Source organism: Coloeus monedula, assembly GCF_965178545.1.
Source record: "Coloeus monedula genome assembly, chromosome: 9".
Lineage (NCBI taxonomy): Eukaryota > Metazoa > Chordata > Aves > Passeriformes > Corvidae > Coloeus > Coloeus monedula.
The window spans coordinates 23,009,615-23,032,791 of NC_138789.1; the positions used below are offsets into that span (position 1 = coordinate 23,009,615).

Here is a 23,177-nt window from a genome sequence, read left to right on the forward strand (position 1 = left end):
AAGTTCTTTGTGAATAATGTGCACCAATATTTTAAAATGTTCTTACGCTATTTAGCACTTCATATAAATCAAATGTAAATGTAAGCCTCTGTTTTGAGGGTTATATTATTGACCTAGAGAGCAGGTGGCATGGAGGCTGGCTGGAGTAATAATGGTAATATAAATATAGCTACTGGCAGCACAAGTGCTCAGGGAGGCAGATGTGCTGTTGGAAGGGGCAGTCTGGAATCTTGCAGGTTCGTGCGTTGTTCTCATCAGAAGGGTGGTCTTAAATGAAAAACGTCCTTCAGGATAAACTAGCATATTGAAAGCATTACAGCTGCACCCTGTAAATAGTGTTTCAGACCACGCTGTCACAGCTCAGCACTCTTTTATTAGTTATCTCACCTCTTAAAATGTGATTTATTTTTTCAGGATGCATGGACATGTAATGCCAACCTCCTTTGTGGTGTGAGTGGAAACCAGTTAAATCACACCATCTACCTCATAATTTACACACTAAAACATTTAATCTCTACTATAAATGATACTATATATGATTCTGAGTAGACTTTAACCTTTATAGGGTGCTTGTGAAATGCTGTTAGACTTTTCTCTTACATTTTTCATAATTACTGAATCACTGTTTTTGCAGTGCTATTTCAGATGTTTGAAACCACCCTGTCATTTTAAGATACAAACTCTCAGTTGGTTCCATTGCACACACTGAAGTGTTGAGCTGTCTTAAGACCCAGATGAGGCTTGACCCTGTGAGTGTATCCCCATCTCTGGGAGGCATTTTCATTGTCCACTCGATCCTCTGGAGACCTGCAGTGTTCTCCTGGCAGTGGACATCCTCAAATAAGAATAGCTCAGCAGATGTCTGTGGTCTGCTCCCTCCTTCCTTCCATCTCCAGGCGTTTTCTATCTGGGATGTAACTTCACACACAAACTCCCTGGTGATTTGGGAAAAGCAAATCTCATAATTACACTGCTTGTGGTTGTGTAACATCCAGCTCTGGTGCATTTGCCTTGGCCCCACCATTCATGGTCTGTTTTGGGGGATTACAGGGGCTGTTACCAACTTTGGAGAGGCAGAAAAGGGCAAAGAGCTGGGAGGGTGCGTTGTCATTTCCCAGAGGACAGGGAAAGTGCTGCAGAGGCCAGGATGTGGTGGGCTGTGTAGCTGTTAGGGTTTGTGAAGGGGATTTTAAGACATGAGGCATGGTGCAACACCAGGTATAAAAATTGATTGTTTTGATTGTGCTCTTTGTTGTCAAGACCACAGTGGTATTAAATGTGAGCTACTGCCTATTGATTCCAAGCTGTACTGTGTTTGTCAAGGTGGAGGTGCAGAATGAAGACGGTTCCTACATATATAGGATAATATTTCAATTGCATTGAGATGTCATCTTGCTAGGACTTTCTTCCTTCCTTATTTGGAAGCTTGGTTTCCAAGGGATGCTTTCAGGAACAAAGCCCAGGCAATCCTCCTTCTAACCTTGCATGCATTTAATCCCGAATTACCTACATTATAGGAAGTATTAAAGGTCATATTGAGTAAAACAAGCATTCTGTAAAGGAAAGGATTTGTCCATTCCTGTTCCTGGACCATGTTTTTTGTGATGTATGTCTGGTAATTATAAGTCACAATTACCAGAGCTGTGCTGCTGCAAGGGAGTGTTCTTTCTTTAAATGACTTTTCAGCTCTGATGACTAGAGCAAAGCTTGTAAAAGTGAACCCTAAAAGTTCAAAACCAAGAAGGTAGTTAGATAGATTTAAAGGTCACTGTTGTGCTTTTTCATCCAGTACCATGAAATTCCAGAGCTTTATACATTCATTCTAAAAATTTCTGGGCCTGACTGTGTTGGAATAAACGAAATACGTCATTTGAATAGAAAAACTGCCTTCTGCCAAGAGGTGCCATATTCTTTAAAAAGCATAAATTAAATATAGCTGCTCATATGATGAAAGAGATGTATGTGCATGTCTAAGTAACATACTATCTACAGAAGCAGAATAATATACAATACCTGTATCTTACCTGTTTTTTTGTTCATTTGCAGTGGCAAAAAGCTGTCCTTGTTACATAGGCTTCACAGTTGGAAACTAATTATTGCTAACAAATGAGAGTGGAAGAAGTACCTTTTTTAGAATATAAACCGCACAACCTGTTATAGATGCTAATGATTTATTATCTTACGCACTTGAAGTGTTTTGATTAGATCTTGACAAGTTTGTCTGATGACAGGAATTTATTTCTCGATGCTGTAAGCTGTCAGCCTTGCAATAATTCACACATGGAATTTTCTCAGCACTGTTAAACTGTAATGAAATTTCAAATTATGGAGAACTCATACTTGAAAAGAATAACAGCATGTAAAAGTTATTTATTTATTTATTAGTTTTTACTGGCTGTAACTTTGTGGTATCTTTGAACAACTTTAAGCCAAATCCCATGTGTTACTGCTCAGACCAGTCAAGGCCTGTCAATAACAGTTAGTCATGTCAGTCAGCAGAAACACTGTAGCTAAAGATGGAAAAGATATTACCTTACCAGATTTCATGGACTTAATATTTTTTCCTATTGATTTTTTTTTCCCAATATTCAGTGAGAACACAGATTTTTTTTTTTTTCGTAGAGGGGATGAGAAACACTTCCCGTAGATCAAGTACCCTGACAGCCACTTGCTATTGGCGATGCTGGTGCTCGCTGAGCCGGGGATGAGCGCAGCCCGTCCGAAGTCCCGCCCGCGCCGATGTTTTAAGGATAAAACCCCAGAACCGGGGCTGCGGCCGCCGCTGCCACCTGGCGGTGTCCGGCGGGAGCGCAGCCCCCGGAGCCGGGCGGGGCCGGGAATTGCGGGGCCGGGAATTGCGGGGCCGGCGCTGGGCAGTGCCGGGGATGCGCCGCGTCCAGCGCTGCCCGCGCCTGGGGATGCCCCCGGGCTGTCGACTGCCATAAAAACCGCAAAATCCCCCGTCTGCCTTCGCTTGCGTTGCTGAAACGCAAAATGCTGCTGAGAAGTGGGAGTAGTGTTTGGCCTCGGATTTTTTTGTGATAATACATAACACAGCTAATGTGTATGTTCAAAAAAAAAAACCCAAATCACCCCCCCTCAAAATCCACTCAATTGCATTAATTCTTTCTTTTGGTGAGAGTGTGAGACCATACCACAGCAGCTGCAGGCACACCGCGTTCCACACTTCTGGAAGTGGTTCGGTCTGATGCTGATGAGGTATGTAGGACAGAATTAATTACTGCCTCATCTGTGCTCAGGCTTGAATTTCAAAGTTATGTTTGCTCTGTTGAGTGCTTATGATTTTTTGACTACAAAGGCAATGATTATTTAAGCAAAATGAGCAACTTTTGTACCCCAGACTGTGTATTGTGAATGTGCAGCAGCAGAGCTGTGCAGTTCTACACTGAGCATGCGCTGGGAAATGGCCAGCTCTTTATTTATTCAACCTCAGTCATTTATTGATAAATAAATTAGTAATATATAGTAAAAAGTAAAATTAACTCAAGGTTTTCATTCTTATTTTTTTTCCAGAAAGAGCTCAGTCTCCCCAGAAGAGGAAGCTTGTAAGTATAATTATTCTTTATTCATCCCTTGGTTTGTTTTGAACATATATAGCTGTTCAGTTGTGGAAGTAATTTAGATGGGCAGATGCTCTGTTTTCTCTGTTAGCATTTTCAAGAATCTGTCATGGGCTTGGAAACAGCTAGCTTGGATTTCTCTTAGACTGAAGCCTCTATTCATTTCCTTAAGTGTAGTAGGAAAAGCAGTGGCAGTGTAAGCTTACTTCTAATTACCAGCTTGAGCTGATCCTGATATGGAAGTAGCTGCAGTGTTGAGTGTTGCCACTGTGACATCGCTGAAGTGACTCCAGAGAAGTCACTGATTATTTATGTGATATGGACAACTTTGATCACTGCTCTTCAAACAATCTGTTGACAGAAGTCTAAGCACACAGCTCCCGGGCCACACAGGTCAGGTGTTTGTGGAGCAGGCAGCCTGATAGAGGTATCTCAATAAAGTAGCACATGTCAGGAAAAGTAGGCTTTTAAAACTGTGATTTAAACAAACAGCAGTTTTTTAAAATGCATTATGATGCTTAAAGAATTTTAGCGAACTCACTTGTGTTTCAGTCGTATTATTAGAGCTTAGCTTCTGCTATGCTTACAGATTTATGGTGGAAGAAATTGCATTATTGATTGCATTATATAAAAGAGAAAGCTTTTGTACTGCCTGCTATTGCATTATGGTTTAAAATTGTTTCCCAAAGCTTGTGGACTACAGACATGAAGCTCACAAAAGCTTATAACCTTTCTTCCTCAGGTTTCTGGTTCTAATGAGAAATAATTTTTAGTTCTTTCAATGTAAGCTATCCCCTTTGTATGAGAAACAGTGTTTAGAAAATGCTGTGTAGAGCCAGTGATTCAGGGCTGAACAATACAGAGGATCAAAAGGTCTTTTTTTAAAAGTGGAGCATGACCAGACCTTTTTGTTTAGTTCATATGACAATGATAAACCAGTCAGGGAGTTATTTAAAGAACATGAAGCACTGACTGGTTTTGGTTTTTCTAAACCAGTATGCCTCAAAGGCTGGCTTAACGAGATTTGAGAGATTTCTAAGACAGGTGGTGTTCATCATTTGAAGATTATGAAGGTTCTTTGATCAAATAGTGGAGCAGTGAGTTACCAGTAAGTTTTTTGTTTAATGTAACTTAGATATTTTTGCACAAAACTTTTGGAATTGACATTGAGAATGCCAGAGATATTCCAGCTCTTTCCAGCCTGGAGGTGGGTATGACACAAGACTACTCGTGTATTTTCATTTGAGGTGTCTGAAATACAAATGAAGTGCTTCAAATGTGTAGTGTTCTAGTTACTGATAACTAAACCAAGTGACTGAATATTTTATTTCTGTATTACTTTACTCCTGCAATTTTCATTACTTCACTTTAGTTTTCTTCCACAAGCGAGTGCCTTTTAAGCTGTCATTATGTGAAGAAATTTAGCAACCTGTGTCAAGAAGATCCAGGCCATAAATTTTAAGCACAAGGTTGCAGCTCTTAGTGAGACTGAAAATCTATGAAGAATTGAAATGTCTTAATTGCCTGTGTTATCTAGCTGATTATTTGATGGTAGTTTCTGGAATTACAGATTCTAAAGTCACGTACCAGGTGTAGTCAAGAACCAAATGGTATCTTGTTGTTTGAGAAGTTTAACTGTTCATGAAGTCAGTAGTGCATTGTGGCTGATGTAGAGCTGTATGATGCTGTACAGGCTCGCTGAAAAGGGTCTTGTGGAGTTGATCTACATGATTTTGCATGTCCCAATATCAGAGTGCTTACTTGATTAAAAATATCCTCTTAGTTTTTGAATTAGAAGTTAAAGAAATTTGTATCAAGGGAGTAATTATAATATATGCATGTAAGAGAAGGTAAAAATACACATATACTATGTATAAATTTGTTCAACCATTCTGTCAAAAAGAATGGCATTACCACTATAGGCAGTTCTCAGTTCTTCTGGAGGATTTTCCTCTACCTGAATCAACTTAACAGTGAAGCTCATAAGCAAAAATAAATTCTGAAAATAAAATTTATTCTGAAAAGTGCTGTGGCTGATGAGTAGGGATAGTTACGGGTGTAGCCCATGTCCTGACTTATTGACTGTCAGTCACTGACTTTTGTTCACTGACAGAAGCAGAAGCAGGAATGGACAGGAGGATGAAGTGCCTGGCTTGGAGCCAGGAACCCTCAAGAGGTGCATCCATTTTCTGCACAAACTCCAGCCTTTGTAGCAGTTGTATTATATACAAACATCAGCCACTCAGCATTTTTTTGTGTGCTAGTCTGGAGGTTGGGGTGCACTTTCCACTGTAAAAAATCATATTTGGGGGAGGAAGGAATTATTTTCCAGCCTGCCAGAAACAGAATGAGGACTTGACTATGGCTGCTGGTTTCGTGATTGCTTTGCTGGATTGTTGAGTAGAAAGATTTTAGCCTTTGGATTAGCTCAGGTATTTGTCATTGCTGAATGGAAAAGGATGAGCTATTCCTGACAATGCTTCTAAACTTTTTCTTTGTTTGACTCTCAGTGCTTCATATTTCCTGGGTCAGTATGAGTAATCTCTATTTTATTGCAGGAACTGATTGTAGGCAGAGACAACAACAGTTGCTGTGCTTGTTTGTGCTAAGGAAAAGGAGTGGAGTTACATGTTTCACTGTACTTGTCAGGAGAACATGAGAAATTTTGTCACCTAAAGAAGGTCTTGGGGGGAAGCTGAAGAGAATAAATGGTGGGATGGAGCCTGTAAAGTCTGTTGATGAGTGTTGATGACTGTTTCCGTATTAGCAGAAGGAAACACAGGCACACTGTAAAGGATGGCTTTGCACTTGGATATCTTGCAATCTTAATTTTGAAATAATCAGCACAGAGTGAGCAGACATGTAAAACAGATGGGGGAATTGTATGCAGGGTGACGTTAAGAGAAATGCCTGATAATTTAGATACCATTTTGTTGTTAATGTGCTTAAAGTGTTTGTGTTTCTATAGGGGGTTATGTTTAATGAACTAAAGGAAATTATATTCAGCTGAGTTGTAGGCTGCTAAGAGATTGAATAGTTAGAGAACAGGAATAAGTAGTTATATTTTGTCTCTGGTGTGGTTCAATAATCAGAGTTCAAAGTTTTCCTTTAATGAATTATGCATATAAATGTATTGGTTATGTTTTCCCCCATGCTTTGTTCACAAAAGAAATAATTACCATTCATGAATATTTTCTTTAGTTTCAAATAGCGAATGTGGAGTGATAGACTCAAACTTTGATCTCCAGCCTATTAGTTGAAGTAGTTTAATTATTTTCAGCCATTATCCTGTTCTGTTCACTGTACAGAGATCAGTTTTTGTATTGTTGGCTGCAGCTTTCACATGGTTTTGATGTGCACCTGCATGTGAATCGCACTAGAGACGTTCCAGACCTGAAAGGACAAAGGTGGGGACTTTGCAGCAGGAGCATCCCGTGGTGAAGCACCTCTGTGTGTTCATGTGTTTAAGAGCAGTTCAGCACCCAGATCATCAGGCTGAAAACTGCATTTCACTGTGGCTGCAGGATGCACAGCACCAGCCTGGAGCTCACTATTGCTTCTGCTTGCCTCCTTGGCTGATCAGTAGTCACTAAATCCAGCTGAGGTTGCCCTTGAGCCATCAGGTTTCTTGTTCAGTACCCCAATAATAAAAAATTAATAATGAATTTATTTCTTTATAGCCTGAACCTTATTGACCTGTTTAGGCTTTTTAATGAAAAATGTGGGTATATTTGAAATCCTCCTGGTTTCTAAGACAGGGTTTATGGTGTGGGTTGCTGTAATTTTTGTGCTGTCTAAATGCAAAATTTTCTAAAAAGAAAATATGGCTTTCCCATATTATATCCAAATTTGAAAAGAGTAATTTTCTCAGCAAACTAAATTTGCTAAACCAGTTTCTAACTTCAGCTGTAAGTTTTTTCATGGTAATTATTTCCTGCTATCAACCATCTGTATCAAATATACTTTTAAAGTCTGTGTACAAATGGAAAAAGAAAATGGAGGCATAAGAAACACGAAAAAATAATTTTAATCCCGGGTATATCCAGTAAAAATACACATTTATATGAACCAAATCTTACAGACTGCTGTTTTGGTGGTGATTGGTGCTGGTAAAGAGTAATATTTACCTGAACCTTTTATGTCTATCTCTGAAACATGGTAACATAAAAGTGTTTGTTAAAGACATGTAAAAGCCTTTTATGGTGGTCTTTATCCTTCTAATTACTTTTTAAGGCAGCTTATGTCCCCTGTGGGACTTGTTTTCTCTCATTCTCTTCCTCCTTCTCTGCACTACCATTCTGCTTATAGACCTCTGAAGATTCTTAGTTTCTGCTACCATAGACATTTCTGAGGGGGTTTCATTAAACAAGTCTTCATCATAATTTGTTAAACTTACCCCCAGCTTCCTGACAGTAAAATAACACACAAACACACCAAGGAATTTCTTTGGGGGGGATGTGGGGAACTACCTGTGTTCTTTTTAATGTTTAGACCTTGGAAACAATAAGAAGTTTGATGGCAGGAAAGAAAATTTCTGGCCTTTAGTACTGGTTTATGTTTTCGTTCTGCCATGCTCAGGTGCTGTGGGAATTTCCCCTGTATCTGCAGAGAAATGGAGTATATAATTCAGTTTCTGCTCGTCTTGGCGGGTGAGTGTTTGTGCTGGTGATGGATCGATGCCGTTTCCCTGCCAGGAGCAAGTGCCATTGTCCCAAGAGTGGGAAAGCCAAAGTGCAGGAAGTGGATGAAAAATGGTTCTGAAAAGGAGTAGGGAATTTTGCTGCTTTTGCTCTCTGTTCTGATTTGGCTCTGAAAATAAAGTAAGAAATAATGCCTCCAGTGAATTCATTCTGCTTGTGGTGCTTTATAGAGATGGGGAGAGAAAGCGGTGCTCTTTTCTGACCACCCCATCCTTCTCTGAGTGTATAGAAGCAGCAGCTCACAAGCAGTAGGTCAAAAATAACCCGCTGCTCTTAAGCTGATCCATGGGGCTGGTTCTGGAGGTGGAACGTGCCCAATTATTCTTATAGGGCTCTACAGCAGTGCTGCTATTTATGTATTAGGCTTTAAAAATAATTTGAAAGCATTCTTTCTCTAAAAGAAATGATCTGGTGAATCAGGAGTATTTTAGTGTTCTGTATAGACTGTAATCTCAGAGACAAAGAATTTATGGAGGTTTTCATCAGGGATTTAAAAGTGGAAAAAGTACTTTGCACAGTTTTTATTGTCAAGTTTCCACTACTTAATCCAGACTCTCATTTAATAAGTACAATAGAAGTATATGTAGCATACCAAATTTGTAATTTTTGTTGCTTGCTGTGCTGTCTTACGCCAGAGGCGCAGTGTGGGGGGCAGGGGCTCTGGCTGTGTAAGGAACAGCCACCCTGGCCCTTCCTCCTGAGCCTGGCACTCTGTTCTCCTGGCTGTAGAGAGGTTGGGAATTTGTAGTGTGGGACTGTGATTGGAATCATGGAAGGGTCTCAAGATAGGAGTTGTCACGTGGAATTTGACTTGGTTGATGAGTACTTGTGAATGGCAGCCTAAATACAGCCTATCAAACATATATATGGAAATTTTGGGGGGGAAAGTGACATTCTTACGAAAAGACATTTAAAAAATATTGGACATAATTTGGGGCAGTTATATTAATAGCACAAAATTGATTTTGAGCTGACTGAAGTTGCTGTTTGCAAGCAGAACTGCCAGGCTTGCAGCGTAAGGGGAACTTTGCCTCCTAGTGAAGGTGTGTTCCCCCTTCCTCCCCTCCAGCATCCGGCTCCCCAGGCTGCTGCTCTTTTTTCAGTGCTGGAATCCATAAAGTTTGTGGCTGGAACACAGTTTGGGAGTTACGGGAAGATGTTTTAAGATGCAAGGGGATTGATTTCTCAACAAGGGCCGGTTCACGTGTCCGCGCCGGCCGGGAGCAGCTGCTCCTCTCCCGCCGCTGAGGGCTCTGCCAGGCTTTGGGTGGGAGCGCTGCCTCTGTTCCTGTCGCCGTGCGAGTTTCCAAGCTGCTCCGTCAGATTCCTGCCAGAATCCTTTCAAGTGTGCCATCGCTCCCTTTGGCTTTCCGCGCTCCCTTTGGTTTGGTGAGGAGGGCTGCTCCTGCTCCTGGAAGCCCGGGAGTTGGTGGCTGATTGGCGGCGTGCTCGGCCGGAGCGTGGCGGGACCGTGTTGCTGGCGGTGTGACAGCTCAGATGGCCCCTCTGTGTCCTGGGCTTGTCGGCCCCTTCCTTTCCTTCTGGTGGGCTCCGTTTCCTTTCGCCGGATGCTGTGAATAGGCTCGCAGAAGATTTTATAATCTGAATTGTTCTTTTTTTATAAATAATTAGGTTTTTGACATGAGCTGTGTGATTAACCTGGACCATTACTGAGCTCCCGAGGTCTGTCTGACACTGGGGGTGTATGAAGAGCTTGGAATTGCACTGATTGTTCTGTGCTCTGCGTTGGAGTGATAACAGTGGCCTCTCCTTCCCAGCTCTAAGCCTCTTATGCTGGGAAGAGGCATATCAGTGTATCAGCACAATGATGAAGCGGAGGAAGCAGAGGCTTGGAGCCCCATCTCTGCGGATCCAGTAAGGACTGTTGTGAAAAATAAATTGCACTTGATCATTTCAAATTGAAGCTACGAAGAAAAACTGGCCAAAATTTTCTGTGGCCAATAGACAGTGCTTTGATTTGTTAGACCTTTCTTTACCTGTCATGCTTACTTGTCTGTACACGAAATTTCATTTTGGAAGCTTTAACATTTTAGTTTTGTGGAGTAATAACCATGAAGTATAGCCAAAAAAAGCAATGTTTAAATGTTTTTAACTGGGATACACTGTGGTTAGGTTTTGTCCCAAGCATTAGTGTAGTAAAACTGAATGTTTGTAACTCTGTGTTTCTAGTTTGAATATTCTTCAGATTTAAAAAGCACTTTTAATAATCTGTCAGAAAGCTGTCACAGTGTTAAGAATCTCCAGAAACCTTTGCTATCTTCTAGAATTAAGAACGCTATTGAAAACTTCTGGATTTGAAACAAGAAGTCTCTACTTACATTGCCACATGTATTTCTACAAATGGAATTTTAACAAGCATTTCCTTTTTAATGCTTGTGTCCTTTATAAATGCTTTGAAATCTACTAATGGAAACTTCTATTTATGATGTTCGTAATTATATTTATTATTTCTGTTAGGTAAAATTAAGGAAATTGTATATTTAATACTGTGTTCATAAGTAGAGGTGGTGAAAAGAATCTTTCGTGTAGTCAGTGGAAAGAGGAGCAGGGTAAGAGGCAGGCTTAACCTTTTCTGTCTGCAAACTGTGAAAATCATCAGGTGTTTAAGCAGTGGGGAGGATTTCCAGTATGTAAAGGTTGCTTAACTGATAAGTATTTGGATTCATCAAAAAATTTAAAGCTAGGAGCATGGACGAACATGCTTGACTTCAGGACTTTTAAGTGTAAAATATCTGAATTCTAAACAAAACTGAAGCATGCCTCAAATTTCCATTTTGCTCACTTTTATGTTTAAATATGGTAAATAGAAACTTTTTTTCAGCCCTCAGTCAAAAATCCAAGTTACAGGTGTAAGAATACAGTGGCACTAATTTGTATTTTAAGACATAAGCACACTTTGTAATACCAATAATTGTAAGTTAACTTTTACTTTATTTCTAGTGAAGGACATCTCATCGTGTATAGTTCACTAAAGTAGGTGTTAGAACCTCTGCTCTGTGTTTATGTTCAAGTCTGTGTGCAGCTTTTTGAAAAGCGGCTACTTTGAGACCTTTTCTGTGCCCTGTGTGAATACAAGTGTGCATTGGCTGCTGACCCTGCAAAAGCAGGATAGTTCACAGAGCTGAGCACAGAGCTGGGCAGCAGCACCCTCAGCTGCAGTCCTGATGCTACTGTGGATGTGCTGTGGACATGCCACTAAACCTCTTCATGCCTCAGTTTCCCCACTGCTAAAATTAGAATAAAGCCATTTGCAGTGCTGCTTTCAGGCTTAATTAGTTGTTGCTCTAAAACAACTGCCACTGCTAAATGTTGTTTTCTAGTTAATGGTTTGTGTAATTCCTATTTTCACAGTTGCGTGTTTCGGTTATTGCCACAGTGGCATGGAACCATGGCTCCCAAATTGTGAAGGCAGTGATACAAATGGTCTATGTTTTGCTGCTGGTGCCGTTATCAATTTGCTCTTTTTTTCTCAATTAAATGTTTTAGATTAGAGATTGACAACGTTGTGTATTCCAGAAAGCCTAGAAATCACTGCAAGAAGGGATTTGGATAATTCCAGACTGGAGGATTTTTGTAGTGGAAAAATAACATTGAATAGATATTAAATTGACTGAAAAATACATTTTGGTTTGGATGATAATAGAAGGGAATGACTTTTGACCACTTAGTTTATTGCATTTGTTTAGAAGATATAACTTGTATTTTGGAATTATCTTTTTTTTCTTTATTGAAACAGAAGTTGTGATACTGACCCTGATTTTTTTTTTCTACTGTGGTACCTTGTCAGAATCTCCTCTACTTTGTACTCCCACTGCCGAGGAAATGATGTTCATCAGCACATGTTCTCTCCTACATCTGCTCCAGGTCTGCAGCATCTTAAATTCCCTTTTAGTGCTGACTGTGCACTTGTCACTTCTCCTCTAGTATTTTACCTGAACTCACAAGCCCAGAGCAATCCATCTAGTCCGTGCTACAGCCATCCTTTCCAGTGGAGGTAAGGAGAGGTATCAACTAGGAGTTTCTAACAGTTTGGTGTTGGCATAACCATCTATGAAATTAACAACTTTACAGTTCAAGAGAATAACATCTAACAGAAAGAAACAGCTTCCTAGTCACAACTTACTTCCAGCCATTTAGTGTTCAAGTTGATGTTGCTTATTGAGACAAATTTTTTGTAGTTCGTGTGTACGCCCTATGTAGATAAAATGGATTAAGGAATGGAAACCTGTCTGATGGTGTGTGCCTGCCAGTTCCTGGTGGTACATTGTGTTAGCACATGTGCAGCTTGTACTGTGCAGCAGAGGAGCCCTCGTAGGCATGTCTGGTGTCACGAAAACCAACTTAAAACAGCCTGGAGTGGGGTCCTTAAAAACCCCTGTCTAAACCGTGGGTCTGTGCTAAATACTACACCCTGTTCTATTCACTGGAAATCCACTCTGCTTTCTTGCAGAGGCTGGCAGGCTGAAGTCTCCAAGCACAGGGTATGCAAAGGATAAGGAGTAGAATCAAGCCTGTTGTTAGCTGGCTTGGGTGAAGGATACAAGAGTTTCTAAACCAAAAATAGCCCAAACCAACTCTGTATTAAAGCACTTAACAGCTCAACTGATACATTCTCCCTTCAGGATTAGCTCTTGCTCCTCATTGTGCTCTTGTGGGACAAGCACAGTCATCAGCAACCCCAGTGCAAACCTTCAGCCTCTTCACTAAGAGGAAATTTCACCAACTCTAAGGGGAACAGTCCCAGGCAAAGGCTCACACACGCTGGAGATCTTTGCGTGTGCGATTATGAAACCAGAGCTCAGTGGTACCTACTTAAAACTTGAGCCAACATAGCACCAAAGGGCTGGTTTTGAAGTTCACATGCTGCAGGGTGGATGTGGCTGGTCAAATTTCAGTTACTCATCAGGTGGTAATGCAATAGCCCCTGAATCTAGATGTTATTTCAGAGGGAGGTTGCTCTTGCTGGCCAGCTCTAGTAGGACTAACCAGAAAATGTTGAACTATTTTAGGTTTCTGCCCCTCTAATGCAGAGTAATGTATATGACATCTGTTGAGTGGAAATCAGGTTGTCAGCAGGGGAGAGGGACGTTGCATGTGTCTGTTCTTGTTGTGCATGGCCATGGAGAGAGGCTTGCCCAGCATCTGCCGCTTTCCCTGCACGTTGGGCAGCAATTGGTGACAATTCTTAATAAGGTGCTCACTTTGGCAGCAGCTGGGGAAAGTGAAGGACAGCAGCTACAGAGCAGTCTCCTAATGTTTCAATGTCATTGCCATCAATCTAATTTTAAATGAATTTTTATTATTTAAAGGCTGGTATTGGGTAATGTTCCTTTAAACAAGGGTGATTAAACTTGATTAAATACGGTTTAGCCTTGGGGCTAATTAACAGACTGGTAAGTGGCAATTAATATCAAGATTAGATTATTGTTAAAGTCAACTGAGACTTTTTGGAGATGAGAGCTGATGATTATTGATTATTTTCAAAAGCCTTTTTGGTACTTACTGCTTTTTCTTCCTCTGAGAAACTTTCAATTTTCAGGGTTCTGACATGGGTCAGTGAATAATTTTCTCTTTAAAACAGTTCATATAAAAGTCTTAATGGCAAGCTTTGTTCCACTGTTACTATGGACTCCTTGATAATAATATTTTTCCCATATGGGGACCTTCCAGCCATCTGCTCTTCAAATACTGAATGGTTGATGATTCACAGTTACATGGTTCTGTGAAAGAGCTTTGGTCGACTATAATAAGTTTTTATTTTCGTCGTTGTTGCTTTCACCTGTGCAGCTCTTGATCCTGTTTTATCCTGTCTTTCTTTGTTGTTGTTTTGTTTACTTGGTTACGGTGCCAGTGATAGCCATTCCTGCTTGCTTAGAGCAAAGGTTCATCTTGGCAAGTCACCACTGTCATTGATCTACTCAGCTTAACACCTCAGGTTAGCCAGGCAGTGATTCATTTCCATGGCTATGCAGGGAACTGCTGGAAAATGTAACAAGAAAAACTTGTGCCTTCACGTTAAATCTTCCTTACTTTTTACCTTTGGTGTATTGCATTTGCAAGAATTTGCACAGATTTTCCCTCCTTCCCTATGTTTCGTGGTGCCATTGATAATTTTATGTCAACAGATGAACGACTGTTGGTGCATCTGATGTCAAGACAGATGGCATGGAAGTTCATGGCTTCTGAAAGAATTAATCTAATTAAGATTGAAAATATTTTATACATAACTTTTTAACAAATGAAAATAATGTAAACCTTTCAAAAGAGTAAAAGGAAATATGGTCTGATTACAATAAAAACAAATTGATAACAGGTGGAATAAGACTGCTATAGTTGATGGAAATGTGGGTTGGAATTAAGGTCATACATCTTTAGGAAGAAAAGAGAATTATGTCCACAGTTGAACAAGTGCTGAGTCTTGTCTTTGGAATCTGGCTTGCACTCTTGTGGGGGTAACAGGAAAGTCAAATTACTGAAGAAGAAAATGAGGCCATGTTTCACAGCTGGTCCTCTTTATGAGCTGGCAGATCTTTGTGCACTCATATTTGTCCTTTAATTTAATCAAAATATGAATTTACAACATTTTTTGATCTCGAGTTGCTTAAGAGATGTCATGAATTGATTGTTCTAACTTGGAAGTGATGAACCGTGAGATTAAAGGAGAGTGCAATTACCCCCGTTCCAGAAAATGTTACATTCTGTGTAACACCCTCAGCAAGATATGAGACGTTTTTAGTAATTCTGGAAACAGTTTCATTTGTTTGTGGTAAGAAGGATAAAAGTGTTCAGGTGCTGTTTTTCTGGCATCTCTGAGCGCTGCAGCTGAGGTGAAGTCTCAGTGGAAATTTGCTTCAATTTCCTACCAAACCAAGGGAAGAGTTGGCTTCAGCTGGATCATTCAAGGGGCATTTTCTCATGCTATTTCAATTTCATGAATTCATGCCAGTTGTGGAACATGTTCTTATAGGGATGTATGGTGGAGGTTATTTTTATAGGAATGTTTTCCCTTGGAAATTTTAGCTTTAATGAAGTCTATTGGAAATAGCTATTAATTTTTTTTATAGCTTTGCAGAATAGTTTAATAGAATTTTTTCTTAGGCTGTACAAAATCTGGTCACCATTTGTGGATGTGATGGTGACCAGACCCTTGCTGTCTTATTTAAGCAAAACAAAATGAGAAACCTAATGTTGCTCCAAAATAGTCTTTAAGCACACTACATAATTACTTGATCAGTGTGTAATTACAACATTATGAGTTTTATATAATTAGGATTTTATGGACATCTGTGATAAAATTTAAGAATATATTAATTTATTTACATAAAAAGCCTATTCTAGGAAACAAGCCTTTAATCAATAACTGTGGTAAGTAACAAGAATATATTATACATAGGCATTCAGCAAATGTCCTGGAGGGTTGCCTGCCTGTATTTAAAGCCTTTTTTGTACAAGCTGTTGCAATGGATGAGGGGAGACCTATATTTAGAGCTATGGCTTGTTTGGGTGTATGAGTGAGGTTGGGTGGGCAGTGTCCTGGGCGAGTCTGCTCGATTGCAGTGAATCCAGTGGGCTTTCCAGATTTGCAGGGTGCTGGTCAGCAAACCCTCACTAAAGGGTGGGGATGGAGGCATCCACCTTCTTGGAATGGGTCTCCTGTTAGACCGTGGCTCTTTTTCTTGTGAATGAGGATGGCTGGTGTGCCTCGATGAGAGTGTTGTAACTCCAGTCCTGCTGCTTCCAGGCAGATGCAGAAATCCCTTCCATAGAATAAGGATGTATTCTTGCCACACACATCCCCAGATCACCTGTGGTTTGGGTTTTGAAGACTGCATATATTTTACAAAATCAGGGCAGCAGCTGTAAAAAGAAGTTCCTTATTTTTAGGGAAGATCAAAAACATTTCAGAATTCAGCCTTGATAAGTTTCTTTATTTTGAAATACCTCAAGGCTTATCAAAAGTTGTTGATGGTTTCCTATGTTTGCTTAAATTTTGCTTAGTGTAAAGTCACTTGATATGATACAGGTTTTAAGAGTTTGGTTTTTTTTTAGTTAGAAATTCCTCTGACAAATGTTGGAGGATTAATGAAGAGGCCTGTATTCAGTTTGAATGACGTTTGGAAATTGTTCTGGTTTTGCAGTAAGTGTTATCCTCCTGGTTTAGTGCTTAATTTGGTACAGGTTCTGCTTTCTTAAATGTGCTAAATAATTGGTCAGAGTTGACTGCAAGACAGCATAATGTCACTTTTGGAAACAGTGTAGATCAGCAATTCAAGAATAATGAGAAACAGAACAACTTTGTGGATATATCATTATGCATAATGTGAAATGATGAATTTTGAGTAGGTAAGCTTTTGGCAACTGAATCCTAATCTACATCTCACATTGAATGAATGAGTTTCCCAGAATTAATTTCTTTTTTAATGGAAATTTTTTTCCTTATTCCTTTTCTTTTGTACTGGTTATTATTCTTGGGAGTCGTTTTTCCCATCTAAGAAACTACATGGGAGGGACACACTGGTGATACCTGAAATGTGACAGGCTCAGATAACTTCTTGTGTGTCTTGGACTGATGGGAAGCTGTTTGTTTACTTTAGTATGGTTGGGAATATTGAGGCATGGTGACATGAATGGTGTAATTTTTTCATGTGAAGGCATTATATAAATGAAAAAATCCCTGCATCCTGCCTGGAGCTGCAGTAGCAGAAGAGTTAAACCCTGGGGTTTGGAGCCCGAGGTGTGAATTCTTGTCTCCTTCCAGGCTCGCCATTTGGCTGCCTTCCCTGGGACCACTTGTAAATCATAACCTGGTGGTTTGACCTGGGAAATTGGAGGCTCCCAGAGGGGAGCTTGTACTTGTGACTTTAGAAGTTGGAGGGCTCTACTGTTTGTTGGCCATTTCACCTATAAACCATATAAGGTTATCATTCATAACTGGTTTTTCTGTGGAATCATGTTTGAAGGATGTGATCTGCTGGTGCACCTGTGTATGAGCTGACTCATTTACTACCCCTGCCCTGTTTAGAGTTCGGGATGGTTGGGACAAGTCAGCAACGGATCTCAGAAGGTTCTTAACTGGTTTTTCTATATTGAAGCCTTTCTTTTTCTGTCCTTATCCTCAAATAACAGTGAGTTCCTCAAACGACAGTGGTATGCTCAGTTCTCCATAAAATTTTTCTTTCCAAGTAGTCTCTCCTTCAAGGACCTTTTGATCTTGAATACAGATACAGAAACAACCAGAGCACTGAAAGTTTCCTGGCAAGGGAATAGTTCTGAGAAAGAAATACAAATTCTTAACCAGGCAGTCATATGTTTATTATTGTTGATAGACAGTGCCATGCATTATCCAAGATTTGTTTTTAATTGCACTATGAGGCAACCAGGGGCTATTTTTAGTTTTAATTTGGAAAATCAGTGAGTGTGCAAAGGGCCCCCTTAATGTCCTGTGCTGAAGTACTAATAGTAAAGATGTACTAACAGCAAGTTCCTGGTGTCACCTTCACAGTGTGGAGCTGGGGGAAAACAGAGGTTATTTTACACAGCTGTGTGTGTCAGCCCAAGACTGTTCCTGCCCATGAGCAGCAGGTTCCTCTCCACTGCGTTTCCTTAAAAAATTGCTTTTTGAAGACAAGTGTTACAGTTTTAATTTAGTTAGATAAACCATTTAGTGGATCAATATTAACCTGGAAACTTAAGGATAGTTCAGAATGTAAAGAAGGAAAGAGGATCTCTGGGTAACTTTTCACCAATTTTTGGAATGGTGTCCCATTTCAGCTGTGTCTCACTATCCTGAGCTATGGTGAACTTTTGTCTCAAATTTATGCTCTTGTTTGAATATTCATAACTACCATGCCAGAGGGCCTGCAGAGCTTCATCTGCTGTAAATGGACCCACTCGTGCTCTGTTTCTACAGGCTGCATCTGTGCTCCTCTTTTCTTCAGCATCTCTCTATTCCTGTTTTTGTTCATTCATCTCAAATATGCTTCTTTTATAAGTTCTCTCTTCCCCTCATTTATTTCCTGAAATTTTGCTACTTTGGCTAGTTGTTATTATTCTGTCATTCAATCCCTTGTGTGGTACTTGAGAGCATAATCTTCTAACCTAGTTTACATTACACTGTCATTATGAATTATTAATGTTCTAAAATAAAATCTTCAAACCGTAATCTTTGTTGTGGTGAAAGAGCTCTTTGTGCTTTTGTTTCCTTCCTGTTCTCCCTGTCCTTTCCTTTCTTCAGACCTTTAGGTCTTTAGCGCAGGGATGTTATTGATCCAGCCGTCTGGGAAAGACTTGCTGTGCACTGAGAATTGCATTGTCACATCTCTGGGCTGAGATGGGCATTTATTTATATAAACACTAAACAAGCCATTTTTGGAAGTAGTTCTTTTGATTCTCATCAAAGACATGCTGCACAAGTAGAAGTGATAATGTGTGTTTGGGTTATAGCTTGCCTGAGAAGGGGTGAATATTATTTTTGTACACTTTTATTACATTTCTGTTTCTGTTCCTGAGATACTCACTTTTATTTGTGAGCAGATGAGAAATTTAAAATCGCAGAAAAGGTCAACTTATAATTCTCAGAAAATTTTTAGGGCAAAATTTTCCACATAAAGAAATCTTGTCAAAGTCCCTATTAGCTTTTCTCCACACTTCAATTTAATGCAGCTGCTTGCCCATTCTGCTTCCGAGAGACTGGAAGATTCCAGAATCATTAAACGTCCAATTTTCCGAGTGAATCAACCCACAAATATTGACCAGGAGTGTTCCTTTAAAGTCACGAGTGTCTGCATTGCCCTTGCAGAGAACTTGCAGTTAGTTTGAGCAAAATGCAGTTGATTAGAGCTGCGTTTGTCTTTGGCATGGAGGAGCAGCCCGTGGCGACGTGTCCCGGCCTGCGCCCCATGGCTGAGTGCGCGCAGCCTCCGCTCGTGGCAAGATGGATCACAAAACTGGGACCTGTCGCTTCTGCAACTTCCCCCTTCTTGTCAAAAACAAGGGCAGCTGCAGACTCGGCCGCCGGACGCCGCAGTCGGTGTTTTACATCGTGCTCTTGTAAGTGGTCGCTAATGGGAGAAGTATTTCTTGGTTTCGGAGTTGTGCTTTCTCTGTAGGAAGGGTGTTCTCCGGACACGCAGGTGGTGTTGGTTTGCACGCGTGATCTGTGCTCTCTCTGCTCCTGTGTTTGTTTAGAAGCCTGTGTGTTGTACTAAATACTTTGGCCAGCTGGAAATAAGATTTGCTTTTCTTACTGGCTGCATTTTAATAGTGCAGAAAATGTTTGTTACAAAATATTTTTAAAAATTGCTTATATTTTTTCTTAAATATTATTTTTTTTTCTTTTCTTTTTCTCATCTGTAAAATCTATATAATGCTACATCTAACAAAAATTTGGAAGAAAAGAAAATAAATACAAGATGAATATTCCCATTTATCAACACTTTCTCTTTTTCTTTGCATATGAGATGGCTTAAAAGGTCATTGGTGAGATTGGTTATGAAAGTAATTTATTTTAAAACCAAGTAATTTTGTTATATATTTTTGTTTCTAGCTAGATTATTTAGATTTATTTGTGCCATTTTTAATGTTACAGTAGAGTATAGTAAGATTTAGTATTGCAAACTGATAAATTTTGGTTTTAGTATTTCAACGTGAGTGTTTCTCTGGAGACTGCAGAAATCATTAAGAGTTCCATATCTGTCCATTCTGTACTTTATTTCAAAGCTGAGAATTCAGTTTGAGTCAATTTATCTTAATTCATTAAATCTGCATCTGTTTTCTAACATTTATGTCTCCACTTATATATAGGTAGACACACGTTAGAAGTCATATATAAAATAAATGTCTTCATTCAAGACCTTCTAAATAATATGTGTATTTTAGGAAACCTTGGTTTTGTAATGCATCACCTTTGTGGGTTTCTCAGAATTACTGTAGAACAGTGATCGAGTTGTATCAATCTGTAGTTATTTAAAAATATGTGGTCCAGGCTTATGTTGGATCTGGTTTTATGTTAAATATTTTTCTGAGGTTCACAACCTGGAGCAGTTTGTTTGCCTGACAGTTGATGATATCTTATCACAGTTTTCCCAGACTTTAAGATTAAAAGCTAAGCTTTTGCTGTGAAGGTTCATAGTATTCCAGAGGAATGGCTAAAATAGGGGCCAATTTCTGTTAAAAATTCATGTCCAAATAAGGATGTAATCTGCCTTAAAACTAGATAAACTTTTAATCCTTTTTGTGTGTGTGTGTGTCTACTAGCACCCCTGATGTTTCCCAAGCATGGTTTTGATTTCTCATGTCTCTTCTGTACCATGCTTATTTTGTAAAGTCTATTCTTATCCCATGCTCTAACTTCATTAAGAATTTATGCTTGAAAATGTAAAATTCATCCTCTTCGTCTGTTCATTACATTAGCATTCCCCTTGCTCCCAGAATAACTCTTCTTAGCCAACATCCTACAAAATAAGCTTTTTGTCTCAGAAAAGCTGTGGTAAATGCAAGGGCTTTACAATATCCTTAACATTTCAGCTGAGCCTAAGTGTGTTAACCAGGGAGAGAGGAAACAAGCTGTGGAGTGGAACGTCCTGCACCGGAGATTTGGGTTGGAGCAAACAACCTGAATTATACTGAGAAAAAAATCAGATGCCAGAGCTTGTTTCTGAGTTCAGGCTTGATTTGGTCTTCTGAGTAATGTGCTGTGGAACAGGTGACAGCACTCCCTGCTCGCTGCTCGCCACGTGTGCCCTGAGCCCGGGGGCACCATGGTGATCCTTGGCACAGCGTCTGCACAGGCTGCTGCCCTGGGATGCGCGCTGGGGGTTTGTGGGCTTGCATAGATGAGGGGAGCCCTTTTTGCTTTTGTGAGCCAGTAATTGAGAGCTGAGTAACTCAAAGCCCTCTAATTCACCCACTGAAATACAGCTCAGTTCCCTCTCTTTGTTGTTTGCTTTGTTCATTTTACCTTAATTACTTGCCTGTTGTCTTGGTTTAGTTTTAGCCATCCACTGGTATTTCTTCTTCAGTCCTTACTCCCTGCAAAGACACAAAGTCTACCAGCCACCTTTGCTGCTGCTCTTACCCTAATTTGTCCTTTAAGCTCTGCCCTGTAGCTTCTCTGTAAAATGGGGGGAATAACACCTGCTTTTTCAAATCTGCTTTGCTGACATAGTTTTGTTGGAATGGTTGTGGACCATGTGTGTCAAGGACTGTGTGCTACAGCTCTTTGGGATATATACAAAACCTATGTTACAGGAGAATTAGCTATAGCCTGGTGGTGTTACTCAAGTACAGGGAGTCAGAGGTGGAAAAATTCTGCAAAGAGCTGAAGTGCTGTACTTCTTCATGGAGAGGCTGCTACAGGCTGGAGTGGCAGGAGAAGAGATTAAGTTATCTTCCTGTTCGCAAATCCAGTCGCACAGTGAATTCATTAAGACTGTATTACAGGTTAAAAAGGAAGCTTTAAGTGCTTTGGGATAAATAATACATGACACAGATGAGGAGATGCTATGGTGGCAAGAGGAGGCTCAATCTATGTTTTCCTTTGGATAAATTTTGGCTGATGAAGAGGAGGGAGAACCTTTGGATGAGGATGTTGGGGTTACAGCAGCACTCTGTGGTACTGTGTTTCTTGCAAGTGCTATTGAATATCCTTAACAACATTTTGGATAAAACATTAGAAGATTTCTGTGTAAATAGGAAGTGACATTTTCAGATCTGATTTTCAATATTGTTGTTTTTCAAATAACATTTCTCAATTTTTATGGCATTTGAATCACATATGGAGGTTACATTTGATTAAATTGGACAACTGACATTTGAATAGCACATGAAGAAGGCAGGGCTAAGGAAAGAACGCTAGAACTAGTAACTTATTTAAAGAGGATAATTGACCTTTCCATGGCATCTGAGCCCAATTGTCAAGTCTGTGAGTTTGAAATGATGTTAAGCTTATGTTATATTGGAGTTGCCGAACGTCTTACTACTGTTACTTGGGAAAGGACAGCGTTATGTGGAATATTAACATACTAATAAGTGATATTTTTGTAAATAAAAATACAAAGAAGAATATTTCTTATTATATATTCATAGGATTTGGGGCACAGTTAACTTTGTGTTTTAGCACTACTCACTTCTTATCACTAGTAGTGTTTTCACTTAGAAGATACGAATTGTGATGATGGAGCTGTAGTTGGCATCTTCTCTATCTGAATGAGTACAATTTTGTGAGAGTTGTTTTAGACTGAAATCAGAGCAGTTGCTTGTGCTTAACTGTGCAGTGATATTGTAGTGCATTAGATAGCATTTCGGGCTGTCCACTAGGATGGCAACCCCTGTTAGTTCAGTAACTGTGCTCGATTAAAGTTACATGAGGAGTTGGCAGCTTCCATGCAGGTGCAGTGCCTGATAGCTGCTCCAGTAAACGTTTCTGATCCTTTGAATCATTAACCAGTGCAGTCACTAGGATGTTCCCTGCATAGGGAAGGCACACCAGAGGGAAGTTTAGTTGTTCTTCACCCCCAAAGCCCTTGGCCATCAGCTCTTTTTTTAATCTCATGTAGATATGTCTTTGGTAGCCCTTTTATACAGAGATAGCAGTTGAAATCCATGGGAGCCACTGTAGTAAAAGAGAATTACTCTTTAGTTTTGGGGTGGTGACTTGGTGGTTTCTGCCCCAAAAGGAAGAAATCTCTGGTTTTATAACCTAGAAAATGATAGAAAAGTGAATCTTGAAGATACATTCAACCTAATGTTTTCTGTCAGACTGTTACTTACGAGTCTTGCGATTGCAGGCGGCTCAAAGACAGTCTGTTCTTCACTTGCGTAGGTCACTGTTCAAATAATAATGATGCCCCAAATAGCTCAAAACATGTCTCCCATG

At 39.9% G+C, this 23,177-nt stretch overlaps 1 protein-coding gene across 7 annotated transcripts in view; it reads left to right on the top strand.

The window, feature by feature from the left end:
* The window catches only part of MAST2 (microtubule associated serine/threonine kinase 2), a 188,646-nt gene that overhangs the window by 77,670 nt on the left and 87,799 nt on the right, over positions 1–23,177 (top strand). For 3 of the 7 annotated variants that reach the window (XM_082287513.1, XM_082287514.1, XM_082287519.1), the window contains one exon: positions 3,535–3,566. In XM_082287513.1, the coding sequence (XP_082143639.1) occupies positions 3,535–3,566 (32 nt within the window). Of the gene's footprint in view, positions 1–3,534; positions 3,567–9,542; positions 10,157–11,242; positions 11,276–12,089; positions 12,297–23,177 lie in introns of those variants that run through there. The other 4 variants (XM_082287516.1, XM_082287515.1, XM_082287518.1 and 1 more) reach the window with 4 other exon arrangements.